The 27,840-nt window shown below is 37.0% G+C and overlaps 2 protein-coding genes across 3 annotated transcripts in view; one reads left to right on the top strand and one right to left on the bottom strand.

Annotated features, from left to right (window-relative positions):
- Window positions 1–27,840, bottom strand: part of Timeout (circadian regulator timeout) — a 101,023-nt gene that overhangs the window by 38,450 nt on the left and 34,733 nt on the right. The gene's annotated exons all lie outside the window — the stretch shown is intronic.
- Window positions 23,583–27,317, top strand: LOC145944262 (uncharacterized). The gene has a single exon (XM_083052494.1). The coding sequence runs from the start codon at window positions 23,894–23,896 to the stop codon at window positions 26,642–26,644; it is 2,751 nt and encodes a 916-aa protein (XP_082908620.1). The 5' UTR covers window positions 23,583–23,893; the 3' UTR covers window positions 26,645–27,317.

The raw sequence follows: 27,840 nt of genomic DNA, 5'->3' as shown, positions 1-27,840 counted from the left end.
TAGTTGAGCGGTTCAAAAGTTATAAACAATTTGTTTATAACTTTTGAACCGCTCAACTACAAACGAAAGGAAAATCACTACAAACAACTACAAACGATTCTAAAGAAGACTGCGCAAGCGGATTTGCGATATCTCAATGTCGGGTGCGAGTCATTTTAAAAATTTATTTTATTTATTAATTGTCAAAACTACAAACAAAATTATTGTTACTACAAACAACTACAAACGAAGTGCTATCGTTTTACGTTTTAAAAATTAATTTCTAAAAAGTCGGGTGCTAGGTTCACATAGCTCTATACACAGAACTGTATAAAAAGAGAGGAAGAGAGAGCTGTGAGAGATTGAACTTAACTTATCGATTTTTCATTTAGGCAACTTTTTTCTTACATCTCTACATTTCCATGTATCTTATCATTTTTTTATAATCAGTTAAATAGTTGTAAATATTGTATATAATAAATAAAGTTTTATTTTTTATTAAAATAATATTATGCGAGTAATAAAGAGATTTATATTTTCTTACTCAATGCGATATCAATGTACACTTATACAAGAAATGAAAGACAGATTTGCCAGTGAATGTACATCATATCTACGTGATATAGTTATTATAATAAAATATATGTGTCTATATACATGTCTCTCTCTTCGAGTGTTTCAATAATCTCTTATTCGTTTCAATATGCCAGACATAATATGCCATATGCGCCAGGAAAGTTATTCCACTTCCTCATATCGCGATATCTTTATGCGCACGCCACCGTTATATACAATTGCGATATCACGTCCGTGATGTCATAAACTAAACGGGATATCATAAAAGTAGCAGCAATAAAGACAGAATATTACAGAAAAAAATATCCAACTATCAAAATAATTTTAAATTTTAAATATGTCAGCTTATTTTATAAAATGGAACAAATTTGACTCTCTCGCTCTCTCTCTCTCTCTCTCTCTCTCTCTCTCTCTCTCTCTCTCTCTCTCTCTCTACAAATAATGTAAAAACAATGATACGTTTACGATATCATTCATTCTCTTTTATCCGGAAGAAAATCCTACTTTTGAAACGATTTATCAAAAATAAACTCGCGTAATGTCGACACAACCGAAACAATTTCCAGCTCGAGATACTCGTCAACGCCGACGTGATTGTTCCGCGTCGAGGATGCGGTGATAATTTTTCTATTGTCGCGCACATTTATTTGTTAGAACTCGTTTGTCGCGCGTACAAGAGAGCGGAAAAGAGAGGCTAACCGATAATTAACAGTTCCTTTGCCCCGGCATAAAGTCGGGAAAGGATTCAAAGCGCATCAATTTCGTTTCGTACGTGCAGAATTGCCGAGGCGCCGCTAGTCAGCGCCGGCTGTCACAATGAATCCAACGGCTGACAGTTTCCACCGCATTTAGTCACCCGCATTTCATCCGCGCCGTCGCTTATATAGCGTCCCCGAGATGAAGTCGTGGGGTTATCGCCATGGTTAGACACGCGCAGAAATGGTTCTCACCATCCTATCGAGCTACCGAGCGCGTCTGGCTTTTTCATAAACTAATTATTTTTTTTTAAATAAATAAGAATGCTAGAGGCGTATACACATCTCTAAAAATTGTATTTAATTTCGTATCAACGCGAAACTTTTTCATTTATGAAACATTTCTATATACATATTTCTCTTTCTCTCTCTCTTCCTCTCTTTCATAAGTTATTCCGCAATCATATAAAATTATGCAAAACTGTACGTAAATGTCACGCAGGTGAATTTCATGAATAATTCTATCGGCTGCTATATAGTAAATATTTGTACTTATAAATATGGATTTGTATATCCTCTCGAGAGTATTGGCATCAAATTAGCACATAAAGTTATTTATAAGAGAATATGTTCCGCATCACACGGATCCGTGGCGCGATCAATCGCGGCTTTAGGTGAATTTAAATCGACACAAAATGAGCACGTTATCGAGCTATCCCCGAGTTCTCTCTAGCCGGTGTGATTTCATTCGAGCCTCCTCTCTTTTCCTTCTCTGTCCGCGTCACTCTATCCACCGTCGTCGGCGTCCATCCGTACCGACGCTTCTCAAATGAGTTTGCCACCCGGCGTATTTCCAGCCCGGGCATCGGCCGGATTTGAATAATCCGTTTCTCCGGGCTTTAAGTGTTTTTCAAGATTAGACGGGCACCGCTTTATAGGCAGCTTCAAGAGTCAAGAAGTAATTTATCTTCGTTTGAATGCCTCGCGTGATAGTGACTAAAGGGGAACAACGAGCATCCACAAGTTATACAATCCGCCACTTCACTGATTGTTCGAAACATCGTATCGAACCTATCCGATAAAATCGATATCAATTGTTTTTAATAAGGAGATAAATATGTAGCGCATGTTGGCTCATTTTCTTAATAGTGGTACTTAATAGGCTTTCGACATTCATAGATCCTTCTCAGGCAAAAATTCGCGATTAATTGAGTAAAACATATTTACACGCATCTGCTACATTTCATTTTCTGATCGCGGATTAATTTTTCCATTATTTGTAAAATGTAAATGTTGTTTTTCATCCGTTTTTCGCTCCTTTCATTTTCCGAACAATTCAGTTTAAAAGACTCTTAGCTAAAAAGAAAAAGTGCAGTATGTGTAAAAGGCGAGAATCTCGATGGTATTTTGCTCTAAACATGAGGCTTTACCTTCCTATCAAATCTAATGGCAGCTCAGACACAATGTTCACATCTTCTGTGATTTTCTCTCGCTCTCCGCCGTGTTATTTATCAACAGGCTAAAGCTGTCCATTTTCTCATTGGTAGACTCGATATCGATATACTTTGTAAGAGATCTGAGTCTCTTCGTCGACTAGTCTGTCTTCAACTATTTTTATTCTTATTTTTTTCTTGATTTGATCAACTAACATACAATTGTCGTAAAAGTATGAAAAATTATTGTCATGTGAATAGATTAGTGCGAGTTAAAAATGTCACGACAAAATATAATATAAACGCGTTATTGATAATAGGCGAACAGTTACTGATAATATGCGGAGAAGGAAGTTTGGTTTGATTTATAGTAACACGAACGTGCCTCTATTTCGCTGCTGCATTTATTCTTTCATGTTTTGACATTTTTCGATCAAAAAGTTGATGGAGGATACGAGACTGTGCCTGAAGGCTCCAAAGAGTTATAATTCAATCGGAAAACGCGGGGATTACGTGTCATGGAGAAGTAATGTCGATAGGAGCAGTTACAGTCGAGTTCGATTTTATTTCCTTCTAGATCGACCTTAAGCACTGCTACCACATGTATTATACAGAGGAACCGCGATTGTCTACCCGCACCGAATGGCTACCATTCTCGTTTCTATCTTCTGCATTGTCGGCAATTTATATCTTCTCGCGGGACCGGAAGACTGTAACTTCTTGAACGGAAATGATATAGAAAAATTCATGAAATAAAAATATTTCAAATTAAAACAAAAAAAAAACAATCTTATCTCACAAATCTTGGAATCGCGTTTTGTAAAGTAATAACAATGATATAAAAATAAGATATACATTAAAAAAGTTTACTAGTTATATTATTATATGTAATATATTAAATAACAGAGATACTGCACATTTTTAGGAAGCGTTATTTGACATCTTTCATCTCATCATAAGTCATGGCTTAAAATTTTATTTGTTAAAAGCTGCAAACTACAAATTAAAGAGGCATTTTTCAACAACATATTTTTTTGAGATATTCACGTGTCTGCAATTTTCCTATTTAAAAAGAAAGCCAGTATTTCCTCGAGCTTGAATATTATGAAATACGATTGGGCGTTTCGTTTTTTTTTTTTTTTTTCATTTTCTAATAGATTTCCTTATCACCGCAATCATAGTTTTCGATCGATGCGAACAATACGGTGAATTTAAAAATCTGATCAAAAAACGTCACGCGCAGAGATGGCGGATGCTGTAACGCGTATCACGTCTCACGGAATCGTCTAAACTTTACGAAGATACGAGTTTGGTAGAATCCTGTCTATTTACAAGTGTCAATAATCGAGAACTCTCGACGGATGTTATTGATGAGACCGATGTTGGACCGCTAGCTAATAGCAAATAGCTTCCCATGAGCAAATAGTTGAAAATTAACTGATCCAAAAATACAAAATACAAGTAATTTTAGTAGTTATTTAATTTTATACAATTTAATTTATTATGTTATATATAGATGCGTAAATTATATAATTTTAATTATAGCCGAAACTGTGCACTAAATTTATTATCTCTCTAATAGCATTTCATGTCGAAAACGTCGTAGTTTATGTAATTAAATCTAACAATCTGAGAAAGTCGCTCGACAGAATCTGAAATAAATGCCGCTTTAACGCATACATATTTATACGCTCAAATCCAGCTTTGAGATACTCTGCCTTAAGCTTTAATTGAAAAACCAGACCTAATTGTGAAAAATGGTTACGATCCGACTCCCTCTTATTTAGACCAACTCATTTTCCCTGCCATACCCGTGGTACTTCTTCGTCAACTGACAAGAAACGATGTGCAAAAACGCGCTTCTCTGAGATGGAAAGGAAAGATTTAACGATTTTTAAGCATTGAGGAAATCCGAGACCAAAGCATAAAAAATTTTTAAGTAATAAATTTTAGATTTAAAATTTTAGATAATCTTACGTTTAAAATATAGAAAATTTTTAATAACTAAATAATAATAATAACAACACAAATATATATATAAAATATATATTCTTTTTTGTATCTAAGTATGATGTCTGAAAGCAGATAAATCTTTATCTATCCAGATAAAGATTTTTATAGAAGATATGTATGTACGCTATATGTAGATATTAGGCAAAATACTCGCATCTGTATCCTATAGGTAACGAAAATAAAATAGCTTTTACTAGATATATCTATCTACATGGATTCTCCGAACACGATGGCGAATCGACTGGTTTCAGTGATGGAATAGGAAAGAATAGCGCAACTTTAAAAAGAAAGCACCAAAGATCAAGAGCTTTTTCCTCCGCAATAAAAGTGCGGCAGAAATGTTTTTCAGAAATAGGTATCGTCTATTATTACGGAGATGCGTTTCAATACCCAGGTGAATTTTCTGATCCCCATATAATAACGCCGGCATCTTCTTGCCGATTGTACAAACACATAGAATGAAGCGTATCCATGGGGTTCCAAGGAGTCGAGAGATCGTATACTGTCCATATTCTCCTCCTTCGTTCTCGCACGTCATCTCGCCATCGTATACTTTCGTTGCTTCAGCACGCAGTGTCTTCGAGTTATCTTTCGTTTATGAGTTGGTGTACTTTATTGCAGGAACGTGTTTTCCTCGTAAATTTCAAACTTCCTAACGTATCGTTCGCAGACAAGATGACGGACCTATTACGCGCCCGGATAAGTGCGTCCCTGTAATCCTTTCACTATATGTATATACATTTAAAGGGATTTACTAGCCTGACGGCGCAGATTGTCTCCGCAGTGCTTAAATGGTGACCACCATCTAAATATTCAAAGCGGTCAGGTCAACACATATCGAAGCCCGGTAATATTACTTTGGTATACTTTGGGGTTTTGCTTCTACATGTATAATTTAATTTATTAATTAGTCATTAATGAGATAAGTATTTTACGATATACATATCATATTAATAATTGAAATAAATTTATATTTTTTTTATTATAATTTAAATTATTACATCAACTATGTAAGTTTGCTTTCAAGTAAAATTTTTTAAAATTTATGTCATGAAATTAATAAAACTTTTTTTATTATAGTCTTTAGTAAAAAAAATAAGAGAAGGGTAGAAATTTCTAAAGGCTAATCAACTTTATTTTTCGCATGTTTATAAAATTCAGAAGAATATTTGTATCTATAAAAAATTTGGAGACACATTTGTGCTTCTCAATTAATTTTTGCAAAGAAGGTTTATCGTTACTTTCTGTTATATGTGTGGTATAACTGTATATTTTTTATAATAAAATATATAAAACATTTATTTGTGATAACGTTATTTTGGTATAGATATAAAAATAGAAAATTATAAAAATTACATACACACACATGTACAAGAGAAGATATTAAATAATATAATAAATAGAAAACACATAAAATAAAAATTTGATTATTTTATACGCGTCAATTCCGAAAAGACACATTGCGTAATTTCCTATAGAATGTGCAATAAAATGCATTTTTCACTGCAATGTCGATATCGTAACAAACTTGCAAAAGCATCACCAATTTTGCGATGTATGACAAGTGTTTCGCGTAACTTTTATAGGACAGTTTATAGGACACTTTTCAGCGACGTCATAAAGTTGCGAAGGTAATGCGCTTTTCTCGAGCCTGCCAGGTAACATACCGTAACTGTATTTTCGCTTCTTATTTGTGAGATACATAAACGTTAGAAATATGTGATATCGGTGTTATCGCGACGATACCAATATCCAAACGTCAGAGCGTTACGACGCTAAATTATTTCGCGTCATCGATTTTATAATCCCTTTTTTACATTCGAAATTCATATATCGGGATATTGAGAAATATTTATAAATATACCAATTGCAAACGTTTCTATGAACGTCAAAAATGCGTCGGCGAAGTATATTAGTTTTGGATCGATCGATTACATCGATTGAATGAGGCGACGCGTTGTGTGTGCTTTAAAAGAGTAAGTATTTTCACATATAAATTGATACGACCCCTTTTTCTTCCCGATTTTGCCGTAAGCAATTCGCTCTTGAGGTTTATCCAAGCGTATTAATAATACCCTGTACATATATATTGTATTCGTCCATAGGGTAACGCTTCGCGTCGCGAGAAAAGCGATACGCGTTTCGCGCGATATTCCTCGCTCTCTCGGCCCTGTCATTCAATTATCTCGCATGGATGCTGCCTCAGTGTGGCGTTCCCGGGGTGTCGAGCGCAGTACCGTGCGCACGCACGGCAGCGAATATAATTTATCATAAATTATGAAAATGTCGCACAAATATTCTCACAGCATTTGATTGAATGAATACAATTTATTATTCGACATTTTTGCCCAATAGCCCGTACGAGGCGCGATCAAAGAACTCGCTGAAAAAGCAGTACACAGATATATATCGGATTTTTCCCCTTCTTTTTATCATTATATAATTCCACACGATTCGCTGCGCGAATATATAACTTTGAACATTTTTTTTTTATAGCATTCTTTCAATATCTATACTTTGGTTTGCAATAACGAAAGAAACGAAAATGATCCTATTCAGACGAGTTTGCATTTTCAAACTTCTCTCGCAGACGTTTCCTTTACCAACAAAAAGACCGTTCTCGGACCGGGCGTAAAAACGGCCAGACTATTTCGCCGTATTCGAAAGAAGGAGTGCAGCGAGAGAGTACAAAGAGGGAGCATGAGCTTTTCACTTAAAAAGTTTCGCTTAAGGAGGGTCTGGGGACGTGGAAATCGGCAGGCGAAAGGTGGAAAGGCGGCACTGTCAGAATTAGATTTTAGACGGGGGAGTACCGTTTTCCTGGCGGGGGAGAAGAAGAGACTTGTACGAGAATGAAATAGCATTATCGGAGGCGAGGGTGAAGATATTTCGACGATACGTGGTCATACAAATAACAACGCTCGCTCACACGGACGCATGTAGTTAGGAATCGATGGATAAGCAACTCGATGCATACACATGGTGTTGCCGAATTACGCAGGTGCATTCTTATTGTTAGATCAACTCTTAATAACGTAACTTTGGACTCAGCTTTTTTCACGACTTTTTTAATTAAATCGGTATAGAAATTCTGTTACAGTAAAAAAGTTTTGAGATAAAATAAGAAAAGCAAAATGCTTTTTATGTCTTGAAAAGCTCAATTCATAAAAAATTTTCCACTTGCAACGGCTTGTAACTCAAAAACTATCGACGTGTCGATACTTTTATTCGGCAAAATAGAGTGAAAAATTGAGTGAATTCTACTGAATTTGTTTTTAAAGTTTTGCGATCCATTTCAGAATCACCCTGTATAAACAACTGCACGTACACGTGCATACGTGGCCGAATGTATTGGTAAACCTCGAGGAAGCTGTTAAGCTCCTGATCTCCTTTTCGCCCGACTAAGTGGATACACCTGGCCGAATGGGCTCGTTTCGGATACAGCGGACCTTTTAAGTTAAGCTCTACCTACAGCTTCATTGTGCCAGAGAAAGGCTAAAGGAGAGGAAGAGAAGCGGATAGAGATGAGGCCGACGTGAAAAGGGAAAATGGAAGAGATGTCGGGGGACATGGTACACGAAAATCTACTATACCAACAAAAACCGCGCGTGACTCTTTCTGAAGTTACGGCGTTTTAAAACGGCGACTCTGGAAGGACCGGTAAAAAATTCCGAAGGAAGGAAATCCACTCTCGGGAAATGTCACGATGTCGCGTAAAACACTCGAAACCTCGTTGTCGACTCCGACTACTTAACTTTCAGCCGTTGTCGTGTAACAAAGTAAAGTTTATAGACTTATTGGCACAATTCTTACATCAGGTTTAGTTACAAAAACTCAAATGCAATCGTATAAAAAATTTGTTTTATACAATTAATAAAACGAATTTTAGTTAAAAGATGAATACATTCTCATAAAAATAATTAATTAAATTGTCGATGCTACCATAATTTTTGCGAGTAGAATACCCGAATTAAACTCTCCGACGATTTGATATTCTGCCACAATATACTTGCAATCTCGGATAACAACCAACGGCAGAAAAGCATTTAAAAGCACGCGTACTCGGTCCAATTTGGCGTCGTTAAATCCATGGATATATTCAAACGTGACCATAGGTTGGTTCGTAGCAAATCCATGGACAGATGCGACTCGGGTCACGAGGCGGCTCTAGATGAACCCATAGACAGATTTACTTCACGAGACAGCGAGACGCGTTCTGTCCACCTGCGGCCACGTGGGTTACCTTTCTACAGGAGATGGCCGTAAATGAAATTCCCGACTCCGCGTTAATTAAAGCAAACCGCAAAACGGTAACGCGACGCGCGACAAAGTACGCGTCTGAAGGACAGACATTGGTGGCTTTCATTTGTCACAAGATTTAATTGTAGCCTGCCAGAGACAGTTCCTGTATGCAGATCAGGCCGATCAGCATGACATCGTTCAGCGAACGACTGCGTATAAACTGATGTAAACTCAGTCTGTTGTTGTTGCAAAATAAAAACTACGCTGGTATTGGTGTGGCGAACATTCGGCCTGTTTTACATTCCCCACCCGATCTTGTTACGCGAATAACAATCGACATCTACATGCCAAACGAAAATATCTGTACTATAGTAATTCCGAACTAGACAGAATGTTCATATAAAATGTGCGATCGAAATTTCCACGAGTATATGTGGGAAAGGAGGGATGTGAAAAAAAGGGTCTGTAAACAAATGTCGAAAAATCGGAGAAGAAAAGTTATTGTCATGTTATAAAAATTTTAATTTGTGTATATATGTAGCCTCTTTCTTGCTATTATTATTAATAAAAAAGATATCTCTAATATTAGTATATATTAAATTCACGTTTACACAAAAAGGAATTAAACTCGTAATCGCAAGATTTCTCTGCACATAAAATATCCTCGAGAAAAGTATAAATTAAATTTTATAAAGAGCAAGAATTGAACATTCGTATCCTTTCTACGAAAATAGAAACTCCAAAAGCGTAGAGATAAAAAAATATGACTTAACTTTTATTAATCCAACGTACATTTAACTGATATTGTAAGTTAGTAAAAAATTAACGCTTCTGATTTACGAAATAATCAATGTTTCAATAAATTCATTATAAATTTATAATGACCTAAAATTTCGCAAATGCTAAAACATTGTTCCATAACAGAATTATGACACTGTCATAATAATCGATTTACTATATTAAAAGATATTTTAATAATAATCGATTATCATGACAGTGTGTTATAATTCTATTCTAATTAAAAGAATAATTAAAAGATATTTACTTCATAAAAAAAAAATACAAACTTTTCAAATCTGACATTTTATTATATGTAGTTAGCAACGTGTATGTAATAACGATAGTGTATAACATTATTCAGAGCCTTTTCAACAAGTTCAACCCAAGATATGACTAATGTAATCTCACAAACATCCCCTAGCATTTGAGTTAGATATCGCAAACTGCTAATAATAAATATATCTCATCATAATAATATTGCATTGCATACAAGATGCCTTGCGAAATACTTTGACGTGCAAATCAAGCATGACTTTGTAATAGTATTCCGCAGCTCTGGCACTTCGTTAACAATTGACGCGTTTTCCTGAAGAACCAATTGGCGGTTCTGTGGCATACTCCGACGAACTTCGACGCGACCGCAATCAAGCCTAGGGCATGTACATGTGTCGACTGCAATAGAAACGAATGACCCATGCAACAGAGAAACGTGTGACCCATTTATCTCGGCGCACCAAAGTCTGCATCGATTTCGCCTGCTCTTCGCAAAATGAAAAACTAGTTGGTAATATTTAAAAAAAAAAAAAAAAAAAATCGATAACAAAATAATCAAAGAATAAGCTTGCATACGAAAATTTTAATATCATCAAACGTTTCTATGTACATATATTTTGAAAATCGTCTCTTTCTGATGATTTAATATTTAATTTCATCATTAAGTAATCATCAAGTAATAAATTATTAGTCCATTACCGTCTGTGTTAAAAGCCCAATTATATTACACATCCCGTACCATTTAAATGGAGCAATATGTTCCAACTAAAGTTGTTCTGTGCTGCAAGACGATAACGCAACAAAACATATATACATAGATAGCGCGATGAAAATGAGTATCATCTGTACATAAAGTCGTAACTAGGGCGCAGAATGAATTAATTTCAACTTTATGTGTCTCGTCCAGAAGAGCCCGGCGAAAGTCGATGTCATCTCTGCATGCTGCCGTGGAAACTTATGCACCTAAGTGCATTTATTATATATACATATTACGCCTCTCCGTCGAGAAAGTCGGGTACTTCTTAGGGTCATTTACGCGGATGGTTGCATCATCGTATTAAGTTCAACAAAAGAGATCGTCCAGATTTATGGAATTATTTTGGAATATTATGTAAGATGTGTTTGCATAATTATTAATAATTACTCATAATTAGTCTATTTGTTATTAATATTAATTATCTATCTCGTTAATTATTACGAATTATTGTTGATTATCTATTAATTACCAATAATTATTATTATTTATATCAAATACAGAAACGAGAACATATACAAGTATTAAGAGCAAGAGAGTTATAAAATACAGGAAAATATTGAAATGTGTGATATATCCAAGCAAAATAGCAAATAATAAAGTATAATGTTTTTGGAATATGGCGAATGTGTAGCGTTTAGTGTCCTATTAAATTTTCGCTTCTAGATTCGTGTGTGCCCCTTCCCCCTCTCCCCCACTGATAGGGTTAGATATATTATAAATGGTTACGCTGAGAAACAGGAAATTGCTATAACGTTGCAACGAAATCCTATTGCGAGGGTGCGCGTCTTTGCTTTAAGCTGAGTCCTGAGGTTTGGCGGTGGGATTTGCATAAGGACGAGGGTAGATGTAGCGCCGTACAATTTTCGTTTCATCGTGGGTGTTTACGTATTCTATAACTCCGTCTAGAAACTTCCTCCGTGTGAAATTATGATCAGCTGCAGGCTTGGATTCACTAGCGGTATTCCGTATAAATATTCATATAGAGGCGAGCGTTAAACACATGTTTGATTCTAGGTTTTTCTTGTTTAAGAGAGAGAGAGAGAGAGAGAGAGAGAGAGAGAGAGAGAGAGAGAGAGAGAGAGAGAGAGAGAGAGAGAGAGAGAGAGAGAGAGAGAGAGACAGTAGTTTCTAAATTCTTCAATTATTTAATCTCCTATATTTATATACTATACCACGTAATACCTTTAAATTAAACACACTCTTTCATCTTGGATTAAAAAATCTTGAAAGAACATTCGTGGTTCTGGAAATTAGTTAAAAACATTGATATAAAAAAAGTTTTCATTACGTTTAGAAGAATTCTGGTATGATGCTACTGAATAATCGAGCTCTGTGTTAAAACCATCTAATTTACATTTAATTTACATCGTGCATTTAGATTGCTTCTCAACATTGTCTTGTATATGTTTACAAATATTAAATTATTCTTGAAGGTGTGCCTGTATGTGTCGTACCATATTGAGTTCTACTAACGAACGGACAAGTATCCAATTCCATTACGCGTAGGATTTCCAATACCTGCCGGCATATCGGATACATATGTTGATCGAGTAAGTTGTGCTGAATGTACTTATTGAAAGCACTGGAAACTAGGTTGGCATTCGGGGTAGGTAGGTAATAAACAAACCGTCTACCTGCGTAAACTACACTACTGACTATCTGACCATATGAAATTATTGTCTAGGGAAAATGCTTGTTATAACTTAAACAATGCGACAACAATGGCATGCTGTGTTAAGCGAATACTATGTCCAATACCACTGATATAGCACGAGTTTACGATCAAAGAGATATAAACACTCGCACCTTATTAATTCAATCTGCGCGTTAAAATAACCACATATTTGTACATACAAAGTAGTACGAATCGTTAGATTACTTTGAAATTAATTAAATTAATCAGACAAGCATATATCTTTACGTTAAATATTAATTTAATATATTGGCGATATATTAATATTGAATTAAATATTTCTATTACTTTAAATATATTAAAAAAAGATATAGATATTTATGAAAATACATATTTAGTTTGATAAAAAAAAAAAGATGTCAAGTTTTATAAATTTCAATCTCTTCCAATCACGCCTGAATAATTTTACGCATATCACATATTCCTAGCAATTTTTATTTTATTATATATATAAGCTATCTAATATTCGTATAATTAATCGCATTGAACTCCTCGGAGCATGACGTGAAAAATATCGGTATCTCGTTTAACGCGCTTTAATTTAAACTCGCCAATGTTCTTTCAACGATCGACCAGATAATTAAAAAAGCTTAACGTTTCTTTCCTCTCTTTTGCGTGCGCTACGATCTCTCGCGGTATACGTTATATTTAAAAAAAATTTAATTAAAAATTTGACCCGCTCGGATGGATTATGGATGAACAAAACATCTTCGTCAATTAATTACAAGCACCGACAAGCTGACATAAAAAAAGCTTATGCATCAGATAGTTCGTCAGCGTGTCGTTCGTTCCAAAAAAAGTAATATATCGCGGAGATGGCTGCAGACTGACAAGGCGGATGCAGAACTAAGTACGTTAAAATTAATGGTCGGCGAAACTTCATCTTCTGGTACGTCGGAAAATATGCGTAACAAAACCGTGAGCGCGGCTGCACCCTGCTCATCGCCGCGTGAAGCTAGCTATACATTAATATTGTGTAATTTATTAAATTGTAACTCGAAAGATATATTTTATCTCGTACGCGCGCAATATTGTCCGAGTGATTATATCAAGAAATCTCCGACGCTGCTGCGCAAACTAACGTTTACGTACGACGTACGTTTTATTGTTACAAAAACGTGCGAAATAAAAGAAACGTATTCTGAAGCGTTGAAAATCGTGTCCCAATTCAATTTTCTTGTCATTCTACATTGATCTCTCATTTAAAAACATTTAAAAACATCACCGACTGATTTCTCCCTTCAAAAATTTAATTTATGGATATAAAATACAAAACAGACATGATCAAATATTTTCTTCTTCTTCTTATAGTTAGAGAGAAAGAGAGAGAGAGAGCAATGTTACAATAAAATATTTGTTTCTCTCTTTCAAACAGAATAGAGATACGATACTGTACGAGAATTTCGGAGTTATTATCCGACCACGTTATCATATTTGCACGACAATTCAATGATATTGTCTCAGAGAAAGACTCGATAACTATGCAAACTCGCGAAGCAATTTCTAAAATCATAATACAATAATATTATCTCTGTGGTAAAGAAAATATTTGATAAAAATATGATATCATTAACTGGCACAAAATCTCGCTAATTAATTACGATCGTTTTCCATACGCCTTTCCAAATATTATGGTTTTGCAGTAAAGAGGAGAAAGATCTCCTCACCACTTGAATCACTTAGTTAGACTTAGAACTAAGATTTATCTGACACACCGAACAATTCGCCGTACTCGTCTATTCGAGGACTAACAATGCAGATATGTTACAATTGCCAAGCGAATTGCATGTAGCAACAACATCTAGTTACAACATTCTCAACGTGAGTCGGTTTCACTATCTGCGTATTTTCCAACGACTACCGATAATGCTTTCTCGGAATGTATGAGATGCAGTGTGTAATGTACTTTGGCGAATGCACACTTGCTACATTACACAGCATGCTCCACCGCCACAGCTGTGTTACATTTTAATAGCAAAATCTATCGACTTCTCGATTAAAATCGATTTCTCGTTAATCATCATCCAGAAAGAGACACTCGAATATTAGAAAAAAAGTCATACGTCTGTTGAAAATTTATGAACAAATAATATTTTCATTTGTATGTGTAATTTGAAAACCAAAATTGACGACATTAAGGAAGAGAAAGTAAAATTATTATAGAAATTTAACCCATAGATTCTTTGCACAGAGGCGAATGAGGCGTTTTCCTATAAATGTAAACAATCGATGTGTATATTCATTGATAATTTGTTTTCCGTCTTCAATCGGTGCGCACAACTACGAAATACAAGGTAATGCAAATAGCGCAATCTATGTAAATGCGTGAGAACAATGTTACGCGTATTTCCATTTGCTGTACTATTTGCACACTGCCAGGTAACCACCAATGACGCTTTCTCCAAATTGTTCTCGACGTAGCAATTACGCAACGCCAAACATCACGTTTATATTGTAATTTCCTGCCTGTGCACGCAATGGTATAATAAGAGGTACAATACATGTTTGGATTGAGTAAAAGCATATTTCATCATTAAATTTCGCTCATGATAATCGCTCATTTTTTTTAGCATACAGTAAAATTAAAAAAATTAAAAAAAACAAATTTTAACAAGCTATTAAACACACGTAAATTTTAAAAACTAATATTTCTGATTTAGGAAAATATTTCCTCATTTTTTAATATTAGATTTTTAGAAAAAGTATTATGAAAGGACATGTAACATCGAAACATAATTATTCTTTATGGAAAAAATAAGATAGATTACTTGTTATTCCTTAAAAAAAGGAAGACATTTTTTTTATTTTTTAATTGTACTCTTTTTGTAGATGTAATTTTCGAATAATGAAACTATGCTCAAATAACGTTATAAACATTATGAATGTGTAGCACACATCATATAACTTAGGAATCAAGTGAGATTGGCGTGCTATGTACAAGCTCAAACCGCCGGAAACGTGTCCCAAAAGATCCATCAAGTACCCAACAGCCACGAAATGGCTCTCGACCAATCTACTGCTGAAATCAGGAAACACTCGAGAAGAACAAGAGTGAAGGGCAATTCGTAAAATCTTTTCTTCCTCACACCTACATGAATGCATTGCAATAATAGAAATATATATAATAATATATTGAGGCACACTCACACACAACCTATCTTCTAAATCTCAACATACATATAATAAAATAGTCAATATATAATAAAATATGATTATCTTTTAAATATATTTATATAAAAGAGCATTTCAAGCATTTCTAATCTCCCGCGGTCGGACTATGTACAAATTTATTTTTAGAAATTTTCTTGCAATTATCGTATACGTATTATACATGTAACTATTCTTTTATTGTAATGTAATGTAAATGTAATGTTACATTTTAATGCAAACTTTTAACGTTACAAATATTTAAAAGTAAATTGAATTGAAATGTGACGTAGCCTAACACAACAATTCAGGATTTACAGTAAAAAACAAAAACTAAATGATTCCTTTTTCACAGAATATCAAACTATGCTCTCATATTTAAAAAAAAGATCATATGCTCGATTTACATTACAAAAAAATTAAATCTTTCTGAATTTAGTATATATATTTTGATCGTTACATTTTTCTTGTTGCTAAAAATTTTTTTTTCTTATATTTGTAATTTAAATAATTATTAATAATCATACTATTATTATCTTTAACGATTATTGTTGTACAAATCATCAATTAAATTGAAGAATATCAATCAATGAATAAGTATAACACAAAGTTTATGGTCGATAGAAATACGTAAATATAAATGTATTAGGAACGATCAGAAGGAGTTAAGTGCATTTTATACATAGACTGGAAAAATAGCGCCGTTAAAGTCTATTCTATAGTTTACTGGACGTAATATTCGTCCATGTAAAGAGAGCCAAAAGAAAATGCCTCGGCGCACAGCAAATGGGCATGGCAATACGAAACGGGAATAATACCCTTTCGTGAGAATTCGATGCCAGCGGCAGCGCTGCATTCAATAGCATGATTCACCCGGTGCTCTCAATTCTACAGATTCTGCTAGCGATTGTGGGAGCCGCAAAAATGTAAAATACCGGAAACAGCGGATGCTTGCAAATGAATGAAAAGAGAGGAAGTTACGAGGCTAGAAAGACGCGTATAAACAGTGATTATTACTCGCATACAAGTTAAATTGCATATGAATAATCAATGTAATTTTACATTATGTAATATGTTAAATGATTATTATATAAAATAATGTAATTATATATAAAAATATAAGATTAATAAAAAAAAATAAAATAATAGAGAAATATTTTATACGACATAAAATATTTACAAAATTTTAGAGCTTTAAATAGTCGTATAATATGAGACTATAACATCAAAGATAATTATTTTTTAAAATTTAGTATTAATATCGCCTCACGTTCAATACGGCAATGCAAATATAAAGCTCGATTCACGTATCTCTAATACACAAAAAAGTTATACGATTTGACTTAAAATATTCTTTATTATTTGCATTGTTTTAAATAAATGTATAAATAAACGTTTGTAACCCCTTATTCTGACTTTCTACGAGTAGATGCCGAGCATCTCTTGACGTGTCTCTGTGAAAGATAGAAAAGGAAGATTCAACTTGTACGCGCGCGTACACGTTTAGCTCTACAAGAACAGCCCTATACCTTCTGACACACATTTCTCTACGCGACCCGCAGTTTTCCTTTTACCTTCGCCTTTATCTCCGGACCATTCCGCCGGTCCTATTTTATCTAGAGATATCAAATGACCCCCCAGACACCTTTGTTCTCTCTTACTCATCTCCAGCCACATTTGTATCTGTCTCGCGTTTCGGCTGCTCCGAATCGCCCGTATTACACGTGCTAAAATCTGCGCACGCATTTACTCACGTTGATGTAACAATGTTACATTTATTAATGTTGCGATTTACTAACTACTAGTGCCAAGATGAGAGGCGTCGTAAGACTGATTAGAAGTTCAAAATATCATAAAGCTGATTGTGAGACATCATCCTGCACAGTTCTCAAATTTTTTGACAGAAATCAGCTGATTTCTGTCATAATATAAAGCGTTAATTTGCTAATTAAAATAATATATTATAAACGTAAACTTGTGTAATGTTACAGCAAGATAATTTCCTTTTTTCCTCATTCATAATATAAACAACATTTTTCTAACAATTTAATAGTAATGCGATGTACAAAACAATAATCATTGTTATTCTAATATTGTTAGACACGTTTAATTTTACAAAGTTAGTTTGCAGCAAACTGCAACTTGCCATTTGTCGTTTAGCTTTTTGCTGCCTGACATTGCGCATCGAGATAGTAGAAGTTACTTCTTGTCCTGTAGAATACATGCATTAAAACTCCATCTTGGTTACGACGGAAGATCTGCGCGCGCCATATCTCGTTCGAATGAGATCGCGAGGCTGCTCTCTAAAGAAGGATATACCAATGTATCTACCTCCAGAATTGCAATAGTCATTCGCATTCGTTTCTATTCCCTTAAAAATGGCCGACCGGCTCGTTTCGAGCGGGACACTAGAAGTTGTATGAGCGTGATATATATATATCTACAGCGGATATAAAGAATGCGTTATACGAGAGTCAACGTTTACGAGTCTACCCGTTATCGTCCTTGGTCATGACTTTCTGCCACCACGGTAAACCCTATCTAAAAAAAAAAACCACCACATGTCCGCCAGCACGTCCTCGTTCCTTTCGTTCCCGTCCGACCGGCGTCCTACTTTGAGACCAGGAATTTTCTATTTCCTTGAGTATCGCAAGATCAACGCGAATTCTTGGCATTGATGCCGGGGGAGAAAGGATGCTCTCGACTCTTAAATTGTCTTTATCAATCTTTCAGTAGGTGAGGCGCGTGAGAAATTGACATCGAAATAACGATCAATGGCGGTGAGCGAAAGCGTGCGTTGAATTTAAATGCTGGAGTGCGGAAAATCATTCACATTTTCGACCGTCAATTTTTTAAATGTTCGCTATTCGCGATAATTAGACGCTTGCAATGTAAGTGTTTCTTTAAACTAATGGCGGATTAAGTGCTCGAGCAAAACAGAAGAAAGACTTTTTCTCTCGGGTGATGAATTGTACATAAATATCCTGAAGGCAACTTAAGAGAACTTTTTTTCCTTAAACATTCTATCGAGTACTTTAAATATTTATGAGAAAGTGGCTTTTTTGAAATACTCGTTTTTGACTGATATTTCGATTTAGAATCTATCTAGAAATACATACAAAATTAAAACATATTTTTGATTGTACAGAAAATATACACAAGTGTCCCATAAGAGAATATGTAAACAAAATTTTATATTCTATTCTATATATGTATTCTATTAAACTTTATTGCAAGAAGCATAATATTAAAAATTAAGTCTGCGAAATTATAATGAGATATATAAAACATGTCATATATAATTTCATGACTTTGATTATTTCTATTGTTAATAGAATAATGTAAATTTACCTCAAGTAATTTGTTTTTTCGAGATTTTCTTAATTTTTATTTCTTCTTCAAATAAAACTAATCAAGATAATAAAATTATATAATTGACTCATAAAATATATCCTAAAATAATAACTCAATCATATTTTAATAATGTAAACAAGAAACGAAAATAACATGTTTTTTTGTATATAAGATAAATTGCGTTTGTGAATAAATAAAAAAATTAATTAAACTCTCTTCCTCTTTTCCTCTACTTTAGGTTGTGAAACCTCACCTGAATGCAAAGAGAAAAAATTTTACGAACCGCACAAACAACATTTTCGGGAAAACAACGACCACAATATATCTGTACAAATTTCGATACCCTATATCAATAAAAATAGTCTCTCCGACAATCAAGCTTAACGAAGACGTAAAATAAACTGAAACCAACGTTTATAAAAACATGATACTTTTTATAAAAAAACACATGATACATGATACGTTTATAAAAACATGATGGATTCAATGATAAAATTTAGTGAATCTAAAATAAAATTTTTTCTTTTAAAAAGAACCTATATCAATCTTTGATAATGAATTATCAAAACTGTTATTAATTTCATCGCGAATCAAACATTTTCAGTTTGATATTATAGATATATTTTTTAAGAATGGATTGATTAATCTTCGGGGTTTTATTCGTGATATTCTAAGGTAAAGAAATATCAATTGGGAAAGGAAGGAGCACATAAAATCGGTGGCGGAAAAAACGGCGGGGCTCCACGTGTCTCCGGCACTCTCGATGTCTCTTCGAGTACTTTTTCCAACGTCTCTCATTTCTCCCTCTCTCTTTCTCTCTTTCCTTCTTCTCTAACAAGAAGAGACATTTGGTGCAGACCATTACCCCAGTCCTGGGTGCCATCGGCCATCAGCAGCGCGTTAAAGCCGCTGCAATTACAAACTCCGACAGTCTCATCCCCTTTATTCCATCCTGTACTTCTTCGTCCTCCTCTCACCATCCGTCCCCGCGTTCCTTCCACTCTTTCTCTCATTTTACCTTTTCGGTCGCTTCTCTCGCTTCGTTCGTGTTACACCGGCCCCATTTACATTTGCCCACTACTCTCGTAAAAGTAACTTTGTAACCCGTGCGGGCAGTAGTATCCGAGCCAGGATTCCGTCCTCTATTCCAGGGAAATTACATGTCGGTCGGCACCGCAGGCTCGAAAGAAGATTTCCCTTATCAAGCGCCGCTTCCTTCTACACCACCCCGACTCTTCCACCGCATACTGAATGTCCACTTACACCCAGCAATCAACCCCTTCCGCGTACAATGACACGCACATGAATAATTCCAAATACGTTTTGCGGACAGATTATTAGTTTTATGACTCGCGTAAAGCTAATATCTTTTATAAACGATGTTATCAGGTGTTGCGAACAAAAGCGAAAAATATACCCTATACAACTAGCACGAAAGATTCGAACAACGTCATAATGGGGAATACAGAATATATCTATATTCTTGCGTGATTTTGTGTTAATGATAAGATTATTTTTTATTTCTTTTAATTCTCAAATGTTAAAATATAAAAATATATTATATAATATAGAAATATATTAAATAAATTCTACATGTTTCTTTCAACAGTTACAACTATATCATAATTAATTATTAAGACGTCTAAAAAGTGCAATATTACATTAATTTAAAATATAAATTATTGAAATTATTTCTCGCAAGAATATGTTCCCTTGTGCGATGTATAATATTTCGAATTTTATCTGAACTTTCAAACTAATCGATTACATCGATTTTCGATATGCTCGAAACGCGTTGGATATTTGAAAATACCAAAAAAATTGTAGAAATACAAACACACACACAGATACACACGATAATGCTTAAATGAGCGAAGAAGTTTGAACGTCGCAGCGCATCAGGTAGAGTGCTCCGTGAAAATCGTCCGAAAAGTATTGGAATGACTGCATGATCACAATGTTTACTCGTACTTCTTGAATACGGCGTATCAATCACTTTGGAAAGTTGAAAATTTCTGGTATTTGGTGAAATTGTCGCATCGCAAATGTCGACCCATCGATATTCTATGGCCGCTTAGAGCGATTAAATCATCGCGTGGAATTGCCGGCACCGAAGTGACGTCAGATTTTTCAGGTCAATTTACAGAGCACTTAATCGAGAATGAGCATGTGTAGAGTCGATGTTGACGCGCGTATTGAATCGTTTACATATGTTGAACGAAACAACGCATTTTCGGATAAGCGCTTTAACTCCTTTGTCAAAAAGCTTTTATATCCGAAGCTAAGATAAATCTACGAAAATAATTCGCCAAAGGTAAAAATTGATAAATGTTATTAATAATGTAATCATTGATTTTAACAAAAATGAATTAATGAACAAAATAAATATTAATTTGTTCTTTTAATATTTATTTCATATAACGCATGTAACGATTTTAAAATCTAGTTAAAATTAAAAGCACGAGATCTGTTTCTCGCACTCATTTTCACCGTGTAATCGCATTTCGTTTTTTGCAGAATATAATATTTATATCTATGACACAGCGAAGTGCTACGAACTAAAAATCTGTATCATTTTTGTGCATGCCAGGCACGTTTATTTCAAATCCATCCATAAAATGAACCGCGATATTTTTCTAGAAGACAGGTAATGATTGTTATTCCGTCCCAGAAGATTTTCTTTAATCGATGATTTATCTATGGGTTCTCGCGAGGTCAAGTAGATAGCCATTTTAGTTTTTTTTTGTGCTTCTTTCGCGCCAATATCCCAAGATAGCCGCGATTACCGTTTCATCGAGCGCCGAAGTCGCTAGAAATCTCTCTTTAAGTCTGGCGGCTCAAGCATTTAACCTCTGTGGTAATGGTAACGGTGTCAGTGTGATCAGCGACTCGATATAGTATATAGAAAATGCCCGGGTCGGTTATACACCGAGATCATTGGTGGTTCGATTGCTCGGCTAGGTTCAGCAAGTAATACGGTGATACCGCAGGGATTACAAACAGAGAGCCACGAATTTATGATACTCGAAAACATTCGTATTCTCAACGAACTGGACTAGTTAGACTTAGCGTATATTCATACGCGCATGTGTTTATTTCACGAAGCACGATGCAATTTATACATGTATAAATATAAACTATGATTTTCTTTTGCTAAAAATATCGGATATAAGCATTTCTAGCAATATCAATGCTCAAAGAAAATATCGAAAATATTTGCGAAAAAAGCGCTGATATTAAAATACGACTACGCATTTTGCGAGAATGTCAATGAAAAAAAAAAACTTTGATTATTATCCTCTCTCAATATTAAAATTAATTAATCCGGCAAATGAAAAACTTCATATGAAAAAATATAACAAATATCATATTTTTTATATATCATATTATGTTATATATGTTTTAATTAATATTATTATATACTATAATATAATATTAATTATATATACTGTAGTTAGTATAATTAATATTATATTATACAGCATAATAAAATAGTATTGCGCTTGGCATGTACAGGATATACACGTGCAGAGATATTATCTGACCTTTCACCTTATCTCGTGAGAATTGCATCTTTGCGCCTCCGTAACCTCGGCACGCGAATCGAATCTAAGAAAGCTGACTAGCGACTAAAACTCATGAAACTGCCGGCAAAGTTTTAGTTGGATTAGTAACTTAGTGCGTGCTTATTGTCTTAACGAGTATCTATAATATTTCCGAGAACGTGACCTCTTCGCGGTTGTTCCAAGAATGAGGGTGAAACCACATGCTACTTTGGCTACTTGGCTAATTGCATTAAATATCCAAGCAAACGAAACGGTATAAGATAACAATTAATTTTTTATAGCTCTGATATATGTATTCTTTTACCCCATTTATCTGGCAAGAAATCGTGAACTATCGAACACATGTACAGACAGCAGTAAAATATTTTATCGTTCAAAATAGGCATGAAGAAATAGAAGAAACTACTTCTTCAGCAAGAATATTGTCTTTTATGTATTTTTAACTTTGTTAAAAATGATGTAAGAGCGAATACATCCGAAATAGTTGCAATTTTAAAGAAAACAGATAATAGATGAAAAAATAAATCCAAACAGAAAGCAGCATTTACAAAAGTGAGAAAAGTTTGCTGGGCAGCAGTTAGTGAGTCGGCCAGTAGCAAGGATAGTTGGTGAAATCATAGAATACCGGCTCTACGCGTCAGTACGCTGTCAGAGGACGCAAGCGCGCTCGCGCCTCTTATCGAGTTCGAGAGCAAAAGCGACGGCTGCCGGTGGTGGCGAGGCCAGTGGTGGTAGTAGTGATGGCAGTTATATATATGTATACAGGACTCTGATATATATATATATATATATATATATATATATATAAAGAGAAAGAGAGGAGAGGGAAGAGGGTGGAAGAGAAAGAGAGAATATACGTAGGGTAGAAGAGGGTGGAATGGCTATGTAGGTGGCGGCACACAGCCGAGTGTCGGAAGATAGAGGGGATCGAGATGAGGGTGCGAGAGGGAGAGAAGCCGGCGGAAGGGTAGGAAGATGAAATGTGCAGGGTGGAGAGGAGAAGAGGAAAGAAGCGACGCGCGGAGGGTGGCGGGTGCAGCTACGAGTCGCGAGCGCCGCAGTGTTTGTCAGTCCTTCGTATGGACATCACGTTCGATGAGACCGATAGTACTCGCCGGTATTGGCATTCGTATATATATATTATATATACATACACATATATATAATTTATATAACGTTTTTGGCGGCATCCATCATCGTTGATAGCCACCAACGTCGGTCGTGCAACATCAATTCCGCTCCATAAATGAATCCGCGGCACGCGTTGTCGCGATTCTCCTCGATTCTATCGTCGTCGTCTCGTCACTTTGCCCGCGAGCAAACGAACGGCGTCGCGAGATCCCACCGGACAGCGGACGAGATGTGAAGACGTCGCCTTGGAAGCGATGTGGCTTCCGTTAGTGCTGCTCGCCTTGATGGCGAGCGGTTCCGCCTGTCCGGACCTCTGCGAGTGTCATCACCAGAATGGTATCGGGAAGAACGACTTTGCGCCGATTTTGTTAGACGTGACGTGTCGTGGACGCGTACCCGGTCTATCGGAAATACCCGTGGGAGTGAGAAGTTTCTCGGTGAATAACGCCGAGGGAACGGATGTCGCTGTTCTCCTGGACGAGCTGGAGACCGCCGATCTAGTGAACAATCTCGGGATGATCGATACTCCGGATAATCTCAAAGTGAACGAGACGTCGGGGACGAACGATACAACGTCGGAAAAACTGGCGGACGTAACGGCAGAAACACTACCGTATCTAATCGAATTCGCGGTGACAAATTGTTCGTTGGTATCGTTGAACACGTCGTGGCGCGGTCTCGAACGCTTGAGATCGCTAAATCTGTCGTGCAATAATTTGCCGCGAGTAACGGACATGCTGATGATTCACTCGATGAATCTGAGCGAGCTGACATGCCTCGATTTATCGGATAACTCGTTATCGAATATTAGTGTCGGTTCTTTTAGGACGCTCATCGGGCTCGTGCGTTTGAGTTTACGTAAAAATGCGATCGGTATAGTGGACGAGAACGCGTTTCGCGGTTTGAACCGGCTGGAGTTTCTCGATCTGTCGGACAACAGGTTGGCAGACTTGCCGGATAGCGCACTTACGCCGTTATATTCCCTGCAGAAACTCGATCTGAGCGGTAACCAGTTACAAGTTTTAGGTGCCAGATGGTTCGAAAGTCTCGACAGATTGAGGGAACTCGACGTTTCGCGAAATGGATTGGCCAGAGCGGCTTCAGGAACGCTGCAACCGTTACCAGGACTATCTGTTCTAAGACTCGCGGAAAATCCACTAAAAGAGAGAGACGTGTCTCTATTACTGGGTACCGGAAGAAGATTGGAGACGGTAGACGCATCACGAACTGGCTTGGCGAGAGTTCCAGCCGCTTTAACAAGATCAGTCAGAGCGCTCAGACTTGCTGGTAACAAACTGACTACTATTCGCAGCGGCGACTTGGATAGTTATCCTCTGCTACGTATGCTGGATATCGCTGATAATCGTCTGACGGATATCGAAAACGACGCTTTAGGGCGACTGGAGGTTTTAGAGGAGCTCGACTTATCTGGAAACACACTTTCGAAAGTACCAGGAAGCTTGCCAAGCAGTCTCATGATACTTAAGCTTCAACGAAACGCGATAACCGTGCTAAAACTCGACGATCTCGGTGGATTGTATAGCCTACGATCGCTAACATTGAACGATAATAATATTAGCGAGATCGAAGTGGGCGCACTCGGTCAACTGCCCCTGCTCGCCGAACTGGATCTATCCGATAATCCTATCAAGGCGTTATCAACTAATACTTTAAGTGGGCCGAATAATCTGGCCAAGCTCCGGATGTCAGGTCTAACGTCGCTTCAACGACACCAGGAAGAACAAAGTGATATGGCGTTCCCTGTACCGACCCCGGAGAGACTAATAATGTTAGACGTGTCGCGTAGCCCGGTTCTTGCGGGACAATTACTGGCGGATGACGCTGCATTGTCCGCCTGCAAGAGCCTGATAGAACTGAATCTTTCGGAGACCAACATCAGCACCATTAGATCCGACCTCGCGTTTATGTTGCCGCAACTGCGCGTGCTTAGGCTCGATAAGAACAACTGGAATTGCACGGGGGATCTCTACTGGTTGGGCGAATGGATTCGACAGCACCGCGAATCGAATCAACAATCGAGCCAGCCGGCTCGATGTTTCAGTCCGCGGAAATTGGCCGGATTATTTTTGCACGAGCTGCCACCACCGCCGAATTTCATTTCCACGATCGGGGGAACCATCACGACGGCAACGGCGAGCACCTCGATTACCGTATCTGTCGTCTTCACGCTCGAACATACATCGCATACTGATCAGTCAAACGTCACAGCGTCTTCCAATATCAAAGATACAAATTCTGATGGCAACATCACGAGTCCTCCAGCGTTATTTCCCATAAACACGAAAATCGAATCAAAAATCGAAGCTGATTCGAATGTTCTCTCGTCCGCGAAAACCGCTGCCACGACGAAAATACCCAAAAAACCGCCGCGAATCTACGAGGCGCCGACGTCCTTCCGTAACGTAACGTCGTCAATCACGACGCGAACGAGCAGGGAACCGGGACGAAAGGGCGATAAAACAAATCGTATCTCGATGGATCAGAATTTAATCAAGCACGCCGTCATCTCGTCGGCCTCTCGAGCGCCGCACGACCCCAAGCTATCCATTATGGGGACGGAAGACGCGGAATTGCGTCCGCAAACTTTCGATAACCGATCCGATGGCGAGACGCGGAAAAACGAAACGAGCAAACTTGCCGCGTCAGGTGTCGGCGAGATTCTTTCGTCGGCGACTTCGCGCGCGGAAGGAAAAACAACGATCGAGAGGTACTCGGGCAAAACGGCGAACTCGACCAAGGAGAACGCGGTATCGGACGATTCGAAAACGATAGCGGAGGAACTCAACAGCCGGGCGAGGGTGTCCGAGGCCCTGTCCGCCGGTGCTCATCCCGGGATGTTGGTGTTGGTCGGCGCGGCTCTCGGCGCCGTCGCGGCGTTGACCGTCGTCCTTTCGCGAAGAGCAACCGTGCACCGGACCGACCGGTATCATCGCCACGAAAATATCGAGGTGCACACTCTCACGCCTACCGCGGAGCTTTGGTGACCCGAGTCGGAATATGTTCGTCTGTTCGAAAGGGACAGGCAACTGGACATCGAGAATCGCGACCGAGAAGCATCGACGACGCTGCCTCAACAATCACGAAGCAAGTTACGGCTGATCGACGTGTGTCTGAGAAAAATTTTCAAGTAGCAAGCGCAATATATCGCTCATCAAAGGCGCGCATCTTGTTATTGTGACGAGATCTAAATGGATCTGCCAAGCACGATAACTGAAGTGTTAATCAGAAAGTTGGAAGCATCCCCTGACTGCGGAAACCATGGAGAAGAGAACGGGCGACTAAACGTCGAAGTTGGGAACGAGATACTCCGAGCTAATCCGTATCGCTTCGGAAACCGCCAATACGTTGCGGATTACGAAGCAATATCTTGCAAAAATAACAAATTATTCAACGATCATTTGAAACTTCTGTAAATAATAAAAGAGAGAGGCAGACAACATTGAGAATCTAATTTTCATAAAATTAATAATTAAAGAAAAATATTCATAATATTAAAGAAAGATGGATATAAAGAAAAAAAATGTTACTTATAAAATTAGTTTTTGTAATCATGTATCTGTTAATCTTGCTTATCGAGTTTTTTTGCAAATCACGAATGACTCAAAATTATTTCAATCGATCGATACCGTCGATATCGGTATATTCTATCCGGTGAAAATTATCCGAAGATAACACTGTTCAAACTCCATCAACAACGGAGATGTAGACGTCAAGCGCTGTAACCAAGACCTTAAAAGCACGAACGAGGATCACCGCGCCATTTCATATGGATTTTGACATATACAAACACATTTGGAGTTCTGTAACACACGTCGTCCACCGAAAAATATAGGATGCATGCTACATACCAAAAACTCGGGGAAAAAGCTGCGTGCGAAAAATTCGACACAATTTCGAATCGTACATCGCGGCCGATCGATGTTTCGCGCGAGACCTTCTTGATAATAAATGCCAATTATAAAAAGAGACGCACAAATGAAAATAGCTAAACGAGGTAAGAGAAGTCTAATCTATCTGCCAAATTCGCGACATTAGTGCTTGATATTTTCTAACGTCTTCGGTATCGCACATACTTCGTCATCGCAGACGTGTCATAATCGAGTGGCAATATTCGCGAACAAGCGGGCTTACCGATTTCATTAATTGGCTGGGAGCAGACCGATAAATTGGACATAGTGAC

Source organism: Prenolepis imparis, unplaced genomic scaffold (genome assembly GCF_030444845.1).
Source record: "Prenolepis imparis isolate NDT839.2.m4 unplaced genomic scaffold, iyPreImpa1.0 SCAF_13, whole genome shotgun sequence".
Taxonomy (NCBI): Eukaryota; Metazoa; Arthropoda; class Insecta; order Hymenoptera; family Formicidae; genus Prenolepis; species Prenolepis imparis.
The sequence above is the reverse complement of the archived record's forward strand: the minus strand, read 5'-3'. Positions and strand labels throughout refer to the sequence as shown.